At 41.3% G+C, this 15,672-nt stretch overlaps 1 protein-coding gene across 1 annotated transcript in view; it reads right to left on the bottom strand.

The window, feature by feature from the left end:
• The window catches only part of USH2A (usherin), a 676,781-nt gene that overhangs the window by 30,832 nt on the left and 630,277 nt on the right, over positions 1-15,672 (bottom strand). The window contains exon 63 of the mRNA XM_040636016.1: positions 12,821-13,142. Within this exon, the coding sequence (XP_040491950.1) occupies positions 12,821-13,142 (322 nt within the window). The remainder of the gene's footprint in view (positions 1-12,820; positions 13,143-15,672) is intronic.

Below are 15,672 nucleotides of genomic sequence, written 5' to 3'. Positions count from 1 at the left end.
TTGCCCTTGGAGCAATTTGAGATTTTTTCTGTTTCCAGGCTGCTTATTTTAAGAGTTATATTATAACTGTTACTCTCAAAGGATTAAGATTTGGAGGCATTTTCAGTTCTCTGCAAATTCTGTGATATTCTGTAATGTGGTTCCTTGTGGAATCATAATTTTTAATAGCACAAAAGCATTTCAACAATACTGATGACATATTCATATTGAACAGCACTGGGGAAGCAACTTCATTCTTTCTACAACTAGAGAATGTGAATATATTTTTTGACAATTCACATCAGAAATAAACAAAAACCCAGCATGAATGTCCATATGCCAGTAATTAATAAGTAGAGTAAATAGGTTGCATGTTAATAGGCAAACAATTAAATTATTTGTTTCCTAGGGGCATGTAATGAGATTGTTATCACATTCCCATGAGGGAGACAAATAGATATTAAAAAGGTCTTTCCAATACCTGTATTGGCTAAGGCCAACAGCTAATTCAATAGATTCGATCAAAATCACCACTTCTTTCAGTGCTCCTGATTTATGACTTTGGCTGTAGTTAGTCATCACTCATTGCAGTTTGTTCTCCAGTGCTCATAAATTATGCCTCATAAATAAAAAGATACAATCAAGGAAATCATATTAAGTCATCTACAACCTTGAGTATATTTTCCCATGGCACTTACACTAATGCCTTTTTAAAGGGTAGCCTGTCGTGGGTTTTGAATGTTTGAATAGCAATATGCCAGAGTGGGCTTTGCCAGAATTGTGGTTAGAGAGACTCATAGCTAAAAAGAGAAGGCAATAAATCTGAAATTACATGATTACAAGATTATCTTATTTCATGAGAAGTCCTGCTGGCTACAGTCATAAAGGACTAGCTTGCGGAAAAGCTCTGTGTAGCTGTCTATTTAACTCTCTATCTACCTGATTTTCTTTCATCATCAAATGGACTTTTTCAGCAACTCTGTTTGCATGCTACTTTACTGGATGTATTATAGTTCTACTTCTACAGATATAGTCTGCATTCAGGTTCCTTTCATCTGAAACACTTTGGATCAGGCAAGATGGAACAGGATTTTAATTGAATTCTGGGACCCAGGGGAAGAAGGGTACAACTAGACGTTGTCTTCCTTTCTATTGGTACTTTTGAAATTCAGAGATGTGAAGCTACTGGAGAAATTATAAGACATTTTCCTTGCTAGAAATGGGTGTCTTCTGCCACTCATGCTTAGCATATTGCCTTGTTCTTTGGAGTCACTTAATATACATGAATATGAGGGAGGGAAAACTGGTTTCCATGTTAGTGGGAAATCCTAAAATTAGCCTCAGTTTGATTTTAGTGATGATAATGAGAATTTGGGATTTATCACGTACCACTTTTTATTGTCTCTATCTGTTCTCCCTGTGAGAAAATAGGAACCCGGTTCTGTCCAGCTCTTGTGGAGGATACGTAAAAGTAGTTAATGGGTTCACTGAGCACTCGCACTTTTATAAGTGTATTATATGTACTCATTTATTTCATCCTCCCTCCTATCCAATCCTATCAGGTTGGTATTATATTGTCACTGGTTTGCATGAGGAAACAGGCACAGAGAAATTTCTGCCACTTGGAAGTGGTAGGGCTGGCTTTCCAATACTAGTACGTGATGTAAAAGCCCCTTTGAGCTTTTTCTACATCAGGTCATTGATGGAAGACCTGGGCACATCTTCCAAGTGCCTGACATCCCACTCTGGGACTGACATAGATCCCTACAGGGACTTGGGTATTTCTACGGACAGCAGCCTCAAAGTGAGATGGCTGGGAATTATCACAAACACCATGGTGTCCCCCCCGCTGGCACTTATCATGTTTTAACACGATTGCATGTTACAAAGAAGCAGACAGTATTCACATACTTTCCATACTGCTCCAAACATGTAAAAGTAGTGAAATTCCGTTATGCTAACTAAAATAATAACCACACCCTACTGATATAACATTGGATGCATATCTATTCTCCACAATAAGTTGCTAGAGTAAGCTAGGCTCACAATCACCAATTATGATTAACATTTTTGGAAATAACAGTAGAGCTAACTAGGTGGGGTTATTTAATCATCCATTAATTCAATAGAGACTGACTGAGCCATCCGACATGGCAGACACTGTTCTATGAGTTAGGGATACAGCAGTGGACAAGGCTGGAGTGAACTTCTGGGTGGGGAGAGGCGGTAAATAAACAACCACAAAACGAATAGGTAATATGCGTTACAAAGGAAACAACGTACAGTATAAACTATATAAGATAAAGCAATAGAGCAGAGAGTGGTTGAATTGTCCAGGATGTGCTCTCAGGAGATGATAATCAAGCTGGAATGCTAATGGAAAGAAGGAGGCCACCATGTGAAGACCTAGGGGGGAAACATTCTGGGCAAATGAAGAGCAAGTACAAAGTCCCTGGGGCTGGATTCTCAAGAAGGCTAGTGCAGCCAGGCTTAGTGAGTAAGGGCCAGAGAGCAATGAGATGAGGACAGAAGTGGGCAAATGAAAGTCCCCATTGAACCAGAGAGGAGTCTGCATTTAATGGGAAGCCAAGGGAGGGTTTCCAGTAGGGAACTGACTTCATCTGATGTACATTTTACAGATATAACTGGATATTGATTACTTTTTATGAATTTATCTATTAAATTTTAATTTTATATGTGAGTGACAATGCGCTGGCCTTTAACTTATTTAAAGTTTACAGCCACCCTACTAAGGTAGGTCTTTTCACCCCAGTTTTATGGGTAAGGAAACGAAGGCTTAGACGGTTTAAATCACTTGCCGAGACTACAGAGCCAGTGAATCCTGGAGCCCAGATTACATTCTGAGTCAGTTTATTTTTGCAGGGTCAGGATTCATGTCTGTGAGGGGGTGACTTGAAGAAGCTGTGGTTCAGCAGAACAATTACTGAACTTGGGTCTGAGTTCTCATTCGGCCATTTCTTAGGAAACTTGCACAGTCCTTCAGGCTCCTGATTATACAGAGGGAAATAATAATACCTATCTCACAGGACTATACTGAGGTTTGTGCGCAAGAACGTTTCTATAAGTTTCCAAGGAATGGGTTGGTGGATAAATATGTTTATAAACATCTCATCAAGATTTTGAAAGCCCCTGAGCTGTACATAAATGCAATTCGGAGCAACCATGGGGTGAGTTTAAGGACACAGCCATTGAAACCTGAATCTCAGGTTCAAAGTCAAGTTCCTCCACTCACCAACTGTATCCTGGGGCGTGTTAACAATTGTGCAATGTATCAGATTTCTAAATGTTATTATTAGTAATAGCCCTTATCTCAAATGGTTGTTATGAGTTAACACATGTAAAGCACTTAACATATCACATAGCGAGTATGAAAAAATAATAATGATAATTATATTATTTGTGTGAAAAGTTAGGAGAGAGTGACTTGACTGCTTAGAAGAGAAAGTGGGACTCAGTAGCAATTCTGTAACTCACTTCTGGGTTGCACGTAGCTGTTATGGATCAACCATAGATGTGAAGACCCTTCACAGCATTTCGAGTTTAGGCCACATCTCTGTGTGTTTTTCTCCAAGTACTTCCCTGCTGTAAAATTTTGAGGGTTAGAGAAAATGTATGCCTGACTTTTGAGAAATATTGTTCCTACATCAACATTTGTATATGGGATGGCAGTCTCTACTTTGCCTTATTATTAATGAAAATTTCTCAAATGCATCCCAAAGTCTAAGTGAAAGGAAACATGGGAGCAATTCATTGGATTCTTCAAAGAAAAGAATTTTATTTCCGGTTCCCATTACAAACCTGCCATCGGCATCAAGGAGAGAACTGCACAGTTTCCAAGATGCTTTTAGGCATCTTAGTAATGATCAGATCCATCAGCAGATAGATAAATCAATTCACAAAAGAGAGTCTCAACCATCTTCTTAAAGATTTCAGTCGAAGGCATGTGATTTACTTAAGCGTCTTAACGTTTTTGTTTCCACCTGTAGATTTGATTGCTTCATGTAGACCGAGACATTTATTTAGAATTTAATGGAAATATACCATCAGTCTAAGTACTTAAGTGCAATACTCCTTAAGCCTTCAGATTTACTTAGTGTTTTATCAATAATCATGGAGTGGTGAGCCAAAGCTTGCCAGGTGATCTTCTAGCCTGGAAAGGATTCTTTGTCACATATTAAGTGAGAAACATCACCAATCTGAGGTATGGGGGAAATGCTAGGTATCCTCCCTTTGCCTCCAGATCCATCCTCTGCCCTGCTCTGTGCACTGGGAAGTGACTCTGCAGACTGCCTAGGGATCTTCTCCCCTCTCTGGCTCTTTCCAGTTGGATTTCATCAAAGGAAGGAGAGTTCAGTTTTTTAATGTCTCCTGATCCCTCTCTTCGGCACCCCAGTTTGGCAAGACTACATTCCTTCTCTATGGGGACAGCCCCTCTTCACTGGCTATAGCATTTGCTGGGTTCCAAGAACAGCTTATTCCCCTTTAGGCCTAGAAGGTAAGAGCTTCTGGCTATTGCTGGTCCCTGGGTACTTTAACCTCCCTTGTTGATTCTCTTAATCCTGCCCATAACTCCATAAATAGCCTTTTCATTTAATTCTCTTCAAATGCCCCTTTGAGTATGCCATCTGTTTCCTGCTGAGATCCTGACACCAGGGAGAATATTTCCAAACCTTACACAGGCCCCAATAACAATGGGGGGAGCTGAGATTGGCACTGGATCATAAGCATGGAGAGACTGGAAATAATTTTATGAGACTGAAGAAATAGAGGAATAGTGCCTCCTCATGTCTGCATGGAATGATTTCAGTCAAGGACCACCTGTGCAGCTCAAGCCCGCCTGGCCAGAGAGTGGAGTGAGAGGGGCCAGGAGGGTTTGGAAATCACGCTGTCCTTGAAGATAAGGTGTTCTCTGCTCCTCTCTGCTTCTGTTGCACCATCACTTGGGTCTTTTAAATATCTTTCTTCATAGCTTATGCTACCATCTGTATATTTTTATGGATATTATGCATGGGTGTGTTTCTTTGACTTATCAACTAAACGTTAAGCCCCTGAGGAATAGAGCTCATCGTTTTTAGGCTCCTGCCCAATCCTAGTACCTAGGCATACACTTTGAACATGGTGGGTGCTTAACAACAAGTCATTATCTATTCAAGTAGTAGGATAAAGGGAAATACGTAAAACATGCCTCATCCTTTCCTGGATATTTTTACAGGACCGAATCAGGTGATTTTGGGAAGCCTTGATTTCCATGGTCATCTCACTGAACAGGAGCTGTTAGTGAAGAGCCATGAGGGCAGGTTGGTTACATTTAATATTTTATGTCCAGCAAACAAACTGCCAACACAAAGATAGGAGGATCAATATTGGCTTCAGTGAAATATAAATTTGGGTTGCATCGGCATGGGGGTGAGAATCAAGGCATCTTCAGATGAATGACTTGTCTCAAGGGCAATGAAACGACTGCCAACAATTGCAGCTTAAGAATGAATCCTAAGGGGGGCACCTGGGTGGCACAGCGGTTAAGCATCTGCCTTCAGCTCAGGGCATGATCCCGGCGTTGTGGGATCGAGCCCCACATCAGGCTCCTCTGCTATGAGCCTGCTTCTTCCTCTCCCACTTCCCCTGCTTGTGTTCCCTCTTTCGCTGGCTGTCTCTATCTCTGTCGAATAAATAAATAAAATCTTAAAAAAAAAAAAAAAGAATGAATCCTAAGGGATGCCATGAGAGAGAAAAAGAATGGAAAGACGTGCACATGTGTGTACTATAGCATGCTTCTGGGTGTGCTTACACACTTGTAGGTAGAAATGATCTCCTTTTGGAACAAAAAACCCGATGGCAAAAAAAGACATGGTCCCTGGTCCGGTGGCAGAATTCCAATTTCCATTCATGGAAGTGTCCTGATGGCCTTTAGTCTAAGCTGTAGCACTTTAGCTCTAAAGTTTTAGAACAAATGCATGTTTGAGACAGACAATATCAATAAATCATTTAATACCTTGAGCTGTGGGAGGTGGGGGTGGGAGCAGCTTAGTTCTTGTGGGAGAGACTAACCAAACAAAAGCTTCCATGCTGGTCAGAAATATGTTAGCGAGATTAATACCTAATTAAATGCAAGTCCAAAACCAAACAGAAAACATGCTCAATACATTTTCTCTAAAAATGGCACAGAAAATGCTTAGGAACGGGATGGGATAAAGGTGATAGCAACAGAAAACAAGCCATCTGAATCGCATAGCTAGTCACAAAATGTAGACTCAGACTCGGAGTTGGAAGGAATCTTAGTCATGGGTATGTGGGCAAGGTATTTTTGTACTGAGAAGGGAAGTGGCAAGGACAAAGAAGACTGGACCACCTCACTGAGGGGACATCACACCTTTAGAACCAATTGTGCTCTTGGTTAGAGATTTTTATAGTCTAGCATTTTATTAGTGACTCAAGGATGGAGACATAAGAGTTTTCTTAACCTGGCACTTTTCTGTCTTGGAAAAAAGTATCTCCATATATATATATTAGGGGCTGAGGGTAGAGGGGGGAGGTAGGCCTACTATGTAGCAGATATCCAGCTAGATATATAAGATCTCTTAGTTCTCTTAACACACCCATTTTTTTGAAAAGTGAGGCTATGAGAAATTAAGCACCTTGGCCAAGCTGTGTGATTTTTACTCAGTTTCATCTGCTGGCTGTGAGTATCTAAGGGGAAAGAGCCTAGGAATTGTGACTATTGCACAGTAGCATGGTTGGTGTGTGTCATGTGCTGGGACAGCCCTTATTTCTGGCTGAAAGTGTTTCCCACGTATTCACAAAGCCCTGGCTGTAGGACAGGGGCCCTGCGACCAGGCGTATTTGATAAAGTCCTCCATTCTCTTGGTCACAGGACTGTATGGTGTTAGGTGGTCCGTGAGAGTCTGGCTCTTGGTTGACTTACAAATACTGAGAGAGAGAGAAGTCCTTCGAGGTGGGAAGGTAAGAATAATAATACCTATCATCATTGCACTGGGTGAGCAGTTCCTATGTGTGAGGTGTTGGCCTAAGCATATTTTTGTATCAATTCCCTCAATCTCAAAGCAAGCCCATACGTTCAATGCTGCTGCAATCCACATTTCAAAGACAGGGAATCCAAGGCACTGAAAGGTTTGAATCAGGTAGTGTCAGGAGTGAATTTCTCCAATGCCTGAAGAACGTCTGGTAGGGAATGAAACCAAATGGAGACAATCTGCGATGGAGGAAGGAGAGAAAGAATGAATCTGACAGCTTTGAGTCCTGTACCCCAGGTTTCTGCCAAGGCCTGGCATTTGCACCTTTTCCTTGTTTCAAGGAATTTCTTTGGTCCCCTTCCCAGATAGGTGAACAGAAACAATTCCTTTCTGTTTAAGTTGGCTTTCTACCACTTGTAGTAAAAATAATCAAGATACCTTATTGATGATGTAGGTTTTCTCAAGAACCCAAATGGGACTCTTACATGCAGTCAATGAAAAAAATGTTATTTGTTGACATTTATATTTTATAATATGTATATATATAATTTATTAAATACATTTATTAGTAAATAAATAAATTGGGTTTCATTAGGAAATACCACTACTGATATTTCCATGTGTCTATTTTGATGTTAGAGAAATGTGTAACTACTGATTGTCTGAATCTGGTCTCATATACTCACTTGTTTTGATACAACTCAAAGCTAAACACTATTAGAAAATCAAATTGCTTAGGATCAGAATATATTCTGTCAGGTTTTACAAATTATAGATTAAATCAAGAGAAGCTAAAGTTTGATTAGAATATTTTAAAGTGTATGGTTGTAGATTACCCCCAGAGGCTCCTAGAATTTAGAACTGGGGAGGGCTTCCATTTAAACACAGGAGAAAACCACTGGGAGAGGTTAGTTTGCTCAAGGACCCAGATATAGTGAGAGAAGGACTCAAAGCTACTGTCCTTTCTCCTTCTCCCTTCCAGCTCGTCACCCACAGTTTGTGGGAGTTGCACAGAGAAGACCCCAGCAGCCCCTCTTGCAGTCTTCACATAGATGTTTTTGGCAGGAACACTGAAGGTCCGTTCCCTTGTCTGTCTCCTCCTCAGTCCTTCCTTCCATCCTCTTTGGCATAAATTTTCAGACAGAATTGTTTGGAGCCAGGGTCAGTGTGTTAGAAAGCAGCAGGCTGCCATCCTGTGTGGCCTCCCACAGCACCAGCCCTAAGATCAGCCCCACATATAGTGAGTCACAGGGTTTCCTCCGAGGCTGACCTGTCACTTCTCAGTCACCCAGTTATGAGGCACTGGAAGCCTTCAAGCCTTCGGAGATCGTGTGAGCGTGGGTGCTTATTGCAAAAACCTGTCAAAGTGGGGGAATTTTCAGAAAAACTAATTAAGTCACTGACAGCATGATTCGGTGAAAGGGGGAGCCATGGCAGGCCCTAGCAAATCCATGGTGAGTCACTGCCTTAAGCGAGAGTATGAATATGAACGCACAATTACTGGGAGCTGCTCTTCAGCCCCAGCTCACTCCCCCACAGGTAAAAACTGACGCCGCTGATGGAGCAGACTCACACCCAGGCCCCTCTCCGAAGCCTGTGCAGAGACTGTTGCCTTAATTTGCTTGCTGAACAGTTAAGAACTTCCCCACACAGAATTTGGAGGTTTATACCGTGTAGACGAGTAGAGCCTGATTTTGAAAGGGTTGAAGATAGAAATGAATACTTGTCTGTGGAAAGTATCACATTGGACTTTGTAAATATTCTGTTGAACAGAAAGTCTGTAATCTCCTTGTAAGCAAAAGGTCTGTGCCCCAAAGAATGCTTGTTCTCTAATGAGACCTGCATTGTGGGGTTCTGCAAAGACACCCCATCCATCTTGTGCAATATAAAAAGGCACTTCCAAATTTCTACGATTTCTATTTCAGATCTTACTGTTCTTATGAAAGCTGATCCTTCAGAATCTCTGGAAGCTGTGTTGAAATGAATCAAATTAGAAAAATCCCATGTTAAGAGGTGGTGAATGTTATAACTCTTACTACCAAAGGCCAGGTCTCCCAAGTGAGAAACAAAGCAAAATAAAACTCCAACAGAAATCAAACAAAATCCATGAGGAAGAGTAAAGGAAATTATTTGATTAACTGAGACATGAACTCTGCAGATAATATACTCTGCGCCCCCCCCCCTCCAGCTTCATACCAAAACAACAGGGCTCTTCTTTTGGGAAGTCATGGATAGACCAAGGTAAATAGGTTGGTCATCAATTATCATCATGTAAATTAGACACTTGTGGGGAACTGGCTTCACTTATTTAGGCAATCGGTTTATGATGGTTTAGGACTGTGATTCTCAGCCCTGGCTGCACATTAGAATCACTGGGGGGTCGTTTGAAACGCACTGATCCCTGGACCCATCCCAGAATCAGAACTAGAGGAGGATGGGGCCAGGGCATGGGGAATGTGGTTAAAGTTCCCCAGGTGATTCTAATGTGCTGAGAGCCACTGGATTAGGAAATCACCACTTGAAAATCCGGCTTAAGTAGCATAGCAACAATGCTGTACCCTCTGAGGCAGTATTTCTCAAAAAAAGAAAAAAAAGGGTCGTGGACTATCAAAGCTGCTTGTTAAAAATACAGATTGCTGGGAATCCCCACCCTGGCCCCTTGGAATCTGCACTTTGAACATGCTTTTTGGGTAATCCTTTTGTACTAGAAACACTAGGAGCCAGTACCTTTAAGATGTTCAATATTGAGGTATTACTGAAAACTTAGAAGGTGCTTATAATATCACATGGCGTTTGCCCACCTTCAAACCTGACAGTTACCAAGCTGGTTCTATGGACTGTTGTGAGGTAAATGACCTCACCCTCCAAGGTCTCCTGGAGTGAGGGATTCCCCTTTATTTCAGTAAGAATCCCTTTCTCCACATAGTTCCTGTCTCTTCTGTCCATCAGAACTCATCCACTCTACACTCTTCTCCTAGAGCTCCATCACACTCAGAGCTCCATCTGTCAAGTGATGGGTGAATTTACACTAGGAAGTGCTGTCTTGGTTTTCCCACATAATAAGTTTTGGCAGCTGCCTTCAATGACTTCACTCCAAACCAGAAATGAGTACAATGGTATAGGGTCACATAGGAGCATGGTGGACAGCAGCATCTGCCACCCTCAGGGCACACCACATGGAAGACCACCTACCCAATTACAGATCCTCACCACCCTTTTGATTAATAGCTCCATACCTCTGGGCAGTTTCTCAGTTCTTTGGTTTTATTCCCAGAAATATAAATTACCTCAAAAACACAATCCTCTGCAGAAGGGTCAAATCATTGACAGATGTTGGGGGAACTAATGCCTCTAGGACAATGAAGGTATTTTCTGAAAGGCAGCTTGCAGATGAAGTAACCCTCAGACAGGTTTGAGAGCAATGCGAGTTCATCTCAATGGCAAAATGTTCTTTTGTAAAAGAGAAATCAATTCTCTTAGTACATTACTTCCTAAATGGCTTCTGTAAGATTAGTCAGGGTCTATGTAGACTCAGAAACGAGACAGGCTAAATAAATCTAATATTTTAGTTCATTTATTTCAGCATTTAGTCTATACTTCTCAAAATAGTTCCTCTAAGAACTGGGTTTTGGGCAGATAGGCTAGATTTTACCCTCCTGCTTCTAATGTTGTAACAAGGTGGGATTAGCTAATAAGTGCAAATTTGAGATCAGTTTGTTATGGAAACCCCATTAAATACTTCCATTGGGTGGAATGAGTATGGAGGAAGATGATGATCCAGAGCTGACAGAGTTATAATAGAAACAGCCCAAGCTGAGATCGACTCTCCTCTGAACTGTGGGTCCCTCGGTTCCTGCTTGTCCTTAGCTCCCGGTAAGAAAACCCACTAGAGCTAAATATGGGGGAGGTTTGCCATTCCTTAAAAAACTGGCATAAGACTTCTATGGGTCATCTGGTCAATTACTGAACCCAATGGCACAACATAACGCCAAAGAAGCTATAATGGCTGGTTTGCTTTGAGTATCTATGGGTCATAAGTTTCATCTAATGAGAAGCCAAAGATTTCTTGCTGATTCCATTCAGCTCTGTCACAAAGGTGGGCTTTTATTATTCATAAGGGAGAGCAGATAATTGAGAATAGAAGAATCTTTGATAATTCGACATTTTTTAGTAAAGATGTAGAGAAAAGAACAAAAGGGTGGCCAGCTACATAGATTCTGGCTGTTTCTAATACTATTTTGTTTCCAACTGTGGTATCAACAGGTATTTTTGTTCCTTTATGATATAAACCACAATCCTTTCCCTAAACGCTTGGGGCTTATTGTGTTTTTAAATAATTTTGTTTTTTCAGATTTTGGGAAGGTAATAAAATACCGTATATTTTGTAACATCCTCAGAATGATCTGGCAATAAAACATGACATTTCTGTAGCAAAACATATAAATATTCACATTAGATGGGATAAATAAGTGCTACAAATAGTCTCAAGTTTGTTCAGATTGCATTTTGCTGCCAAATGAGTCGTGCCAAACCTAGAAAAAACTTTTAGATTTGGAAATGGAAACAAGGGACTATGGATACATATCTGTGTATTTCTCCAAACCATTCAAGAACCTTTTTATATTTTCAATTTTTACTAACTTCCTTGGGTAATTTGTCTCATACATTATTGGCCCAAAATATACTCCTCTCACACTTAAAACATTACCTCTAAGCACTGTACTCATTGATTGGCTCCACATATTTCTGGCGACTTAGTGATTTTATTATTTCTGGTTATGGTAAGCTTTTCGAGGTTCGGTTTCCTCTCTTAGAAAATTGCATTTGGCATTGTGCCCGGCCCTTAGTGCTTGTATCAATCAGCGAGCTTCTGACCGCAAGCGAGAGAAACTGGTTCTGATTTATGCAAAAGGGAGTTTATTGGGAGTACACGGAATTAAGAGAATAGTTGAAGAACCATGCCTGGAATTAGCAGGGATAAGAAAAGCTTTTGGCCTGAGGTTAGGGGTATTTTATGAGGACTTCTCACCTCCACCTTTTAAAATTCTGAGTCACGGTGCTGAAGATCAAGCCGCAGGCGAGTCTCCTGTGCACACCTCTTGGTTAGGAGACAGTCTGACACTGTTTGACCCTCCTACCACACCTGAGCAAGGGGTGGGAGAATCATCCACCCCCCCCCCGCCCCCACCAGAAATGGAGATGCTATCACAAGAAAAATAAAAAATACTCTGAGAGCAAAACAAAGTAAACCTAACAGAAGTCCTCTAAAGATTTCAGAATATTTTCAGAATATTTTTCTTAATTCATGGCATTTTAGGCATATGCAAAGTCCTACGTTTTAGACTGCTCTCATACAAAACTTGCTTCACCCCTGTGCACAGGTTCATTGTTTTCCTGTAGCCATTTCTCAACACTCCATATCTTTCCTCAGCACTGGGGGGTGAAGGTACTTGCCACTGGGCTTTATTTTATCGTGGTACAATTAAGGAGTTATTTTCAAAGTGATTTTTTTAACAAGGAGTGTTTCCTGCCAAGGCAACACTGACGGAGGGAAGCTTAATGGTAGAAATCACTTCATTAATAAGGAATGCAAATACTTCACCTGAAATTTACATAGGAATAACAAGCATATATCACATAGATCAAGCACCAAGAAAATGAAGAGAGCAAATGAATACGGTCTTTCCTCTCTCATTTACTGCTTAAAAAAAAATTTAAAGGATATCATTAAATTCCTGAAGCCCCATGTTTCTTTAAGTGGCTTTTCAAATGGCAAGGAATTTTTACAGGCAGGTGCTGATGTGTGCCCACCATCTCAGTGTGAATTGTTGATAATACACATTTCTTACCTGATACTCATATTCTGTGAAAGGCGAGAGTCCGAAATCCATAAAAGAGCTTGAGCTTCCATTATAGGTTAGCACCGGATTTGGTTTTCCGGGCTGAGTTGCTGTTTGTCTTCTGTACAACTCATAATATAAAACTCTTCCATTTGGCCGAAGAGGTCCCGTCCACGAAAGGGCAACTGTGGGCTGGAATCCCCCTGGAGCCATCCGAACCTCGACGTGTGGCGGGGGCTGTCTCAAAGGGGCAACCTCAGGGGTCTGTAGGGATGTCCAGTCACTCGACGCACATCCCAGTGCGGTGCAGGCTTGAATTCGTACTTCATACCTTCAGGATACAAGGCAGAAAGGACCCATTATTGGCAAAACAGATTTTCATGGAAAGAATATTTACAAGACTGTTTTCCAGAACAAAAGAGACTATTTGCTGAAAAGAAAAAGACAAATCAGTTTACATTTATTCTTATCTATAGCTAATCCTTTTAAAGAACAAAAAAGTCCGGGGCGCCTGGATGGCTCGGTCGTTAAGTGCCTGCCTTTGGCTCAGGTCAAGATCCCAGGGTCGTGGGATTAAGCCCCGCATTGGCCTCCCAGCTCAGTGGGGAGCCTGCTTCTCCCTCTCCCTCCGCCTGCCGCTCCCCCTGCTGTGCTCTCTGTCAAATAAATAAAATCTTAAAAAAAAAAAAAAGAATAACAAAGTCCTCTTTCTATAACAATTTGAGAACATGTTAAATCCTCCTGGCTTCCCAAACTAAAACAAATTCTCAACTGTCTGGAAAGGGTGGGCACAATTCTNNCCTACACAAGAATGTAAGGAATAGATTAACTTTCAAGATTCTCTCCAACATAAAAATTCCGGTACTCTGAGGAATTACTTAACACGACGATGAAGAATGCAGATCTTGGCGAGTTGGAACCAGTTTTCCGTAGCCCTGGGCTCTTTCTACCTCTGCAGCCTGAGCTAAAGGATTCCCCAGGACTGTTTCCAGGTCATGAAGGAACATCATAGAGGTAGGGGCTCAATGGTAATAAATCCCCTCACCTGATACCTGACATCTTAAAACAGGCTCTCTTACACCACACAAAGACCTTTTGTGGCCAAAGTTAACCCAGCTACATGCTAGATTATCAATCATGGAGACACCTTATCACCACCCAGTTAAACTCAACCGATCAATTATGTTTTGCCTCATAGTTGGTCTCCTGCCACCTGGAAAGGCCTATTTACATAGCTGGGATTTTCCCTTTCCAGCAAGAGGGGTTTTTGTTAGTATTAAGTGCCTATGGCTTCACATAAGAGCTTTTTCCCCTCTGTTCCCATGCCCCACTGATTTTATGACACCCCTGATTTTCCCACCAGCTGCAGCCACTTTTCTTTCTATCTTTATTTCTTTTGGTTCCAGCCTTTTCCTCTTCTCTTTTCTGCTTTCCCTCTTCTTATCGCTGCTTTCTGTTCTCTTCCTTGCTTTCTTTCAATTTCCCCATCCTCTTCTTTTTCCCCTTTCCCCTTAATTACACATCTTTCTTCTTTTGTGACATCTTCCATTCCCCTTTTCTGCTCCTCCTTCCTGCCTGCTCCTCCCCTGCTTATCCCCACTGTGATGGGACTCCTGGTTTACGGGTGCATCGATCCGTCCGTGTGTTATGGCAGATCTGACTCCTAACCAATTCTGTGCAGTCCATTTCAGTTTGCCACACATAGATTGTTTTCTGGATTATCTGTGGTAGTTTTAAAATTCTGGTTCATATTCCTTTTGCTACTTAGAGTATTCCCATGCTCCTTCTTCCTACTGACCCACTCGAGATACCCCTGGGAGGACACACTAATTTGCAGTATTCAGTTAGCATTAAGCTGTTAGAAAAACCGCAAACTACAGGAACCCCAACTTCATACAGAAGTGATATGTTGTTTTAAGTCATGAATGTCACTTACATCTTCAATGAGAGTGGAGAGTGAAGAGACATCTCTTGTGGCCTTACATGTTAGGCTTATCAGATGATCAAACTCCCCCAACCACCAGCCTGTGAAAAGTGCTTCTTTCACACCTGGAAACCTTTTTCTTTAGAAATCTTTTTGGCTGAGAGTTTCAAAGGGGAGCAAGTTGATATGATTTTTCAAACTTGCAGGCACCAGTCAGGTAAAGAGGAAGCCAGCATAAAATGTACAGCTCTGCAGCTAACCTGGGTCTTTTTTATGTCCCAGATTAGAGTAAGATAAAAGGCAACTCACACAGTATGTGGATTAGCTATGAAAGATACCTGCGGAAGTTTTAATTACTGTTTAATATTTAATGCGACCTTAAATAATTGTCATGAGTAGATGCATAAGACCATGAATGTTTCATTTAAACAGCACTATATTTCAGAGATAATTATAGGAGGGAGCTAATCTACACATCCGTAGATTACAATAATAGCTGAATTTTACCAGTGGTGGTTGGAAATCAACACTCTTTCAGCCTTTAATTTTTTTTAAGTGGTTCTGTTCATTTTACTAAATTTTAAGCATAAAATGTCTTTTATTACTCTTCTCGCTGGGCATGTAAGTTACTTAAAATGTGGTGGGGAGAAATGCCAAGTAATTCTTCAAGCTATAGGAAAAGGGCCAGTGGTAAGATTCCTTTGTATGGAGAGCAGCTCACATCCATGCACGTCAGAGAGCCCCGAGGTGACCATTGAGAAACAGGAGTTAGCAAAGTGGCACCATCCTGGGAAGTCAGGAGATCAGAGCTGGGAGAATCCTAAGGGGTTGGGGAAATAGAGTCGGATGAGTCTCATTATCCCTGGGAGAAGTGCTGGATTCAGTAAGAAGGCTCTCCCCAAAACAAAATTTGGGTCAGTCCAACTCTGGCTAGTAA

The sequence above is a fragment of the Ursus maritimus genome, unplaced genomic scaffold, assembly GCF_017311325.1.
Source record: "Ursus maritimus isolate PB19 unplaced genomic scaffold, ASM1731132v1 scaffold_2, whole genome shotgun sequence".
NCBI classification, from domain to species: Eukaryota; Metazoa; Chordata; class Mammalia; order Carnivora; family Ursidae; genus Ursus; species Ursus maritimus.
The sequence above is the reverse complement of the archived record's forward strand: the minus strand, read 5'-3'. Positions and strand labels throughout refer to the sequence as shown.